At 39.4% G+C, this 4,182-nt stretch overlaps 1 protein-coding gene across 1 annotated transcript; it reads left to right on the top strand.

Annotated features, from left to right (window-relative positions):
* The first annotated feature begins 439 nt into the window (after nucleotides 1-439).
* LOC110064524 (uncharacterized) lies at nucleotides 440-3,531 on the top strand. Its single transcript, XM_020771587.2, has 3 exons — nucleotides 440-602; nucleotides 680-754; nucleotides 2,340-3,531. The coding sequence occupies exons 1-3, from the start codon at nucleotides 540-542 to the stop codon at nucleotides 3,378-3,380; spliced, it is 1,179 nt and encodes a 392-aa protein (XP_020627246.1). The 5' UTR covers nucleotides 440-539; the 3' UTR covers nucleotides 3,381-3,531.
* Nucleotides 3,532-4,182: the final 651 nt, after the last annotated feature.

The raw sequence follows: 4,182 nt of genomic DNA, 5'->3' as shown, positions 1-4,182 counted from the left end.
TTTGTTTCATCCCGCATCCTGACGACTATTTTGAAACTATCCCGCATTCCAGCTGTCAACTTGAGCAAATCACGCTCCTGTAGAATAATTTTTGTTCTGTATCTCGCCATGGAAATTTGTCATCCCGCATCCCGCCCCCATTTTGACTGTCATCCCACATCCCGCCAAACCTATGTAACTTTCTCAAGTTCGTCAAGACCTGGAACCATATGATACGGCTCCTATCCAGACGGGATATGAATCTCTAGGATAAAAACCTCCAACACCTTTTTTTCAGACTTGTCCAAAACTGGCCTTTCAAGGATGAAAAGATGTACTGAACAAACAGAGAAAAACACGGTCGACAACAACAGAGAGTGGACTGAAACGAGCGTTTTCCGCAATGAGCCCGCGATCTTTCATCGATTGGTATAAATTGCTGTGCGGTGTGACGTCAAGCATCCCATAATATATTGACTGTTCTTCTCGTTCGGTCGTCATGTCTTGGCTGCCTCGCATGGCGAACGACAGGGCGGTAGACTTTCTTGCTTGGATACTCCATGCAGCACTCCCCTCAAGAGATTAAAACCATCCTAGACCGTGTAGTAGACGCTGATGGAAATGTGAGTCAATTTTGAGCGTGTTTCATCCATTCATTGCCTGGGAATTAACACTTTTTTTCCTCCTCTTGATCGGTCAGGTTTTGGACATGCCGGCGGTTCTCGAGGCAGTGACGATTTTGGAGCGCCTTCCCATCACGAAAGAGGCCCTTGAGGTGAAATTTCGAGTCTTTTTAATTCTTGAGGGCATCTTAATTCTGTTAATATCATTACAGCCCTTGAGCAATATTTTTTATGGTTGTAAAAGAGTGGATGAAAACGACGGGGTCGTGAAATGCGTGTGAAGGATTCTAGGGAAGCTGAGGTGATTTCAGGTCACGATTCACATTTTCAGTTTACTCGGAACTTAGTATGAACGTTATCTTTCCGCAGCATTACTTAATACTATGTTCTGATATTTTTGCTGTTTTGGATTCTTTTCTGTCAAGTGATGGTACAAAACTTTGATCGTTTGAAAAGTGCAACTGTTCGCTGCGAGAACACACCGTGTCATCTTCTTGGGTTAACAAATTTCCTCGATTTTGCCTTGTGAATTATTGTAAGTAAAGTAGAAATACCTTCATGCTGATTAGGTCTGACAGATCACAACTTTCAAGCAAAGAGTTTTTACTAGAGCTTTTTCCGGGCGGTTTCTTGTAACAAAAGCGAAATTTACATTGTCGAAATGTACTTGGTAGAGTTTACTACGGTTGACCTTCTAGTAACCTTTGTTTTTACAATTGGTTCTGAGAAATATGAAAAGGATTATTTTTATGAAAGAAGGTTGTTTCAAAAGTTTCGACTCAGTCGCATCATTTCTATAATTGAACGAGTCGATTCTTTTCTTGGAAACCAAAGTTAATTCGAATTCACTCGGAATGTATAATTACCGCATACAAGTCGATTTCATGCACATTGAGATCGCACATCTGGCTTAGCAAGTTCATTCATAAGGGTGCTAAGAAAGCTCCGGTCTATAAAATACATTCGTTTTAACGTCGTCTTGTACACCTTCCCACTAAGCTAATTTGGAGGTTCTTCGAATAATTTTCAATTCGTGGAAAGCCATGAGTTAGTATTCACCGATACAGAATTTCACGGCCGCTATTCTCAAGGTACCAGCCGTGGCTTTATTTCTTGGATTTTTCCACATGTTGTTTATCATCGCCTTAGTTGTTTGCTATATTCATGGTGCTCCAAACCTGTTGCTAGTCGTGTAAGTGGAATGACTATCATTGTTTTTTGCGTCTCTATCATGATAAAAGGCAACCTTTGATGCGATTAAGTGTTCTTGTATATTTACCATGAGTTCTGTTATGCCATGTTTTCACAAGAGCTATACTCAAATGTAATCTAGTGTGCTAATGTAAAGTGACTTTTTTTTAGTTTTCTCCATCAAAAAATCAACTCGAAATCTGAGTTCATTACACCATTGCAGGATTGCTGCAAGCAAAGACCACGTTCTACTTCCTGATCTCGGTAACGTGTACTTTGCTGGGTTATTCTTCCAATTCCTTTGAAAAGATTGCAAAATCAGCTGCCTACTATAACAAATAAATCTGCTAACTTGTGCAATATACAGTAATATTACTTAAGATTGCTACTTTTTAGTGGCAAGTTTGGGATACTACTGAAATTCTTTGGGCAATATCAACTTACGGTAGTTCAAGTAGGCATTGAATTCCCTGAGTTCAGTTTTGTATATAACTGTATATATGAATCCAGACTTTGTGCTAATTGAAAGATGCGCTCTCTCAACAGAAAACACGATTGGGAAAGACTATCAATCTTCTTCGAAAGAAAACAACCAATGAGGAATTAGCCAAGAGGGCCAAAGGACTCGTTAAGAAATGGCAAAAGTTAGTGATCAATCACCTTGAGACATTGCGTAATGCGGATTCTCCGATCAATGGGAGCGGAGTATCGTCACCGCAGATTAATGGGACTATCAGGGATACAGAGAAGCCTGCCTCTCCGTCTGTGGACAGGGCAGGCAAATCGAAAATCCTTGAAGGGAAAAAGAGGGGCGTCAAAAGGAAACGTAACAGTTGTTCAAGCTCTGAAAATTCACCTGTTGTATTCTTAAAGTCGGATGATTCTGAAAGTCATCCGGGAACTCCTAATTCTGGCCAGGACACAGGCCTCGGTAGTCAGAAAAGTAACACTTGTTCATTATCACAGACGTCGCAAACAGAGCCTTTTCAGGATAAAGGATATTTCTCGTCAGTGTCTCAGTCTCGATCGCAGACATCACAGAGTGGAGATAAGGAAAATTTATCGTCATCAACTCAAACAACAGACTTACAGAGCCCTGAAGATAACAGTGTTTTTTCGGTGGACTCTGGAATTGGTTCACAGCCAAGTGTTACAAAATTAGACGAATTAAATATTGAAAGCCAAGCAGTTGCTCAAGATTTGGAATTGAACAGTACATTACAAGATAAGACAGAAATTGATTCTGTTTCATGCATGTCACAGGATTCTCATGAAAATCTACCAGACACCAGATGGCAGTCATCTTCACCGAATGAAGAAGTGCCTAGTGAATCAAACAATGCCTCTAAGGTTGCTAATAATTTGCCTGATGTTGACACAACAGAGGCGACTGCTGCACAAGAATTACCTGTAGAACAGGAATCGCCAACGTCACCCATGACCAAAGAATTAGTTTTAGATGTAAATGCCCAAGCAAATGGTGTAACAGGCCGATTTGGTGGTGACGGCATGTGGTATGACTGGACTGAAGTTATGCCTTCAAGTGATGGTGCTTTACAAGTCTTGCCTTACGTGATCCTTGAGTAAAATTGTTAATAACAGCTTCGTCAATGCCTTTAGTTGTGTTTGCAACACATCGCAGAAAAGATACAAGTTGTATAAGCAATTGCTTACAGTATGAGTACATCTAGGATGTTATTTTCTTTGTTAAATTAATAAATTAACATCACTTAGTGTGTGTTTGAGTTGTGTCAGTTTTGCTACTGCTCTGTTAATCTTGAGATTAGTTCACTATTAATATTTTATACTTGAAGGGATTACTTGTCAGCAACTCGCAAAAAATGTTGAGACTGTTCCAAAACAGTGAACTCCATTAAGACCTTCTTTTTCTTTGCCTTATGAATTGAATGATCTCATTAGTAAAAATTTAAAGGTTAGTTTGGTAACTTTGGAGATGCGATAAACTCATTGTAACTGCACTGTCCAGTAGCTTTTAAATTTGAGAGGAAACTGTTTGAATATGAACAAGTTATTTCTGTTGGAAATACTTTCTTTTTTCAGCTGAGTCACCAAACATCCCTACCAGTGATTTTAGGATTGAAGTTTTGATTGTATGCACATTTTGAGCTGCTTCCTTTCAAACTATGATATTGGTTTCTTTACTAGGCGAACATGTATTACATAAACAGTGATACCAGCAAAGATTGGCTTAGATCAGTCCTTACAATTTAAAGGTTCACTGACTGGTAAATCTTAGACTCTGCAAGATTGTAAAACTTGTATGTTTTATGCATTGCCAAGACTTTCTTTGCCTGTTGAAAGAAATTGAGACAATGAGACCACATCATGAACAAGAAAACTAAGAGGGCAAGACCCTTGGAATTTGGCT

This window comes from Orbicella faveolata, unplaced genomic scaffold (genome assembly GCF_042242905.1).
Source record: "Orbicella faveolata isolate gen_17 unplaced genomic scaffold, um_ofav_v1 contig_14, whole genome shotgun sequence".
NCBI classification, from domain to species: domain Eukaryota; kingdom Metazoa; phylum Cnidaria; class Anthozoa; order Scleractinia; family Merulinidae; genus Orbicella; species Orbicella faveolata.
The sequence above is the reverse complement of the archived record's forward strand: the minus strand, read 5'-3'. Positions and strand labels throughout refer to the sequence as shown.

Bases quoted from the DNA above. Each gene is read 5' to 3' on its own strand.
- LOC110064524 (XM_020771587.2), top strand. From the start codon at position 540: ATGCAGCACTCCCCTCAAGAGATTAAAACCATCCTAGACCGTGTAGTA. The intron at 603-679 runs GTGAGTCAATTT...TTGATCGGTCAG, and splicing joins TAGTAGACGCTGATGGAAAT to GTTTTGGACATGCCGGCGGT. The intron at 755-2,339 runs GTGAAATTTCGA...CTCTCTCAACAG, and splicing joins TCACGAAAGAGGCCCTTGAG to AAAACACGATTGGGAAAGAC.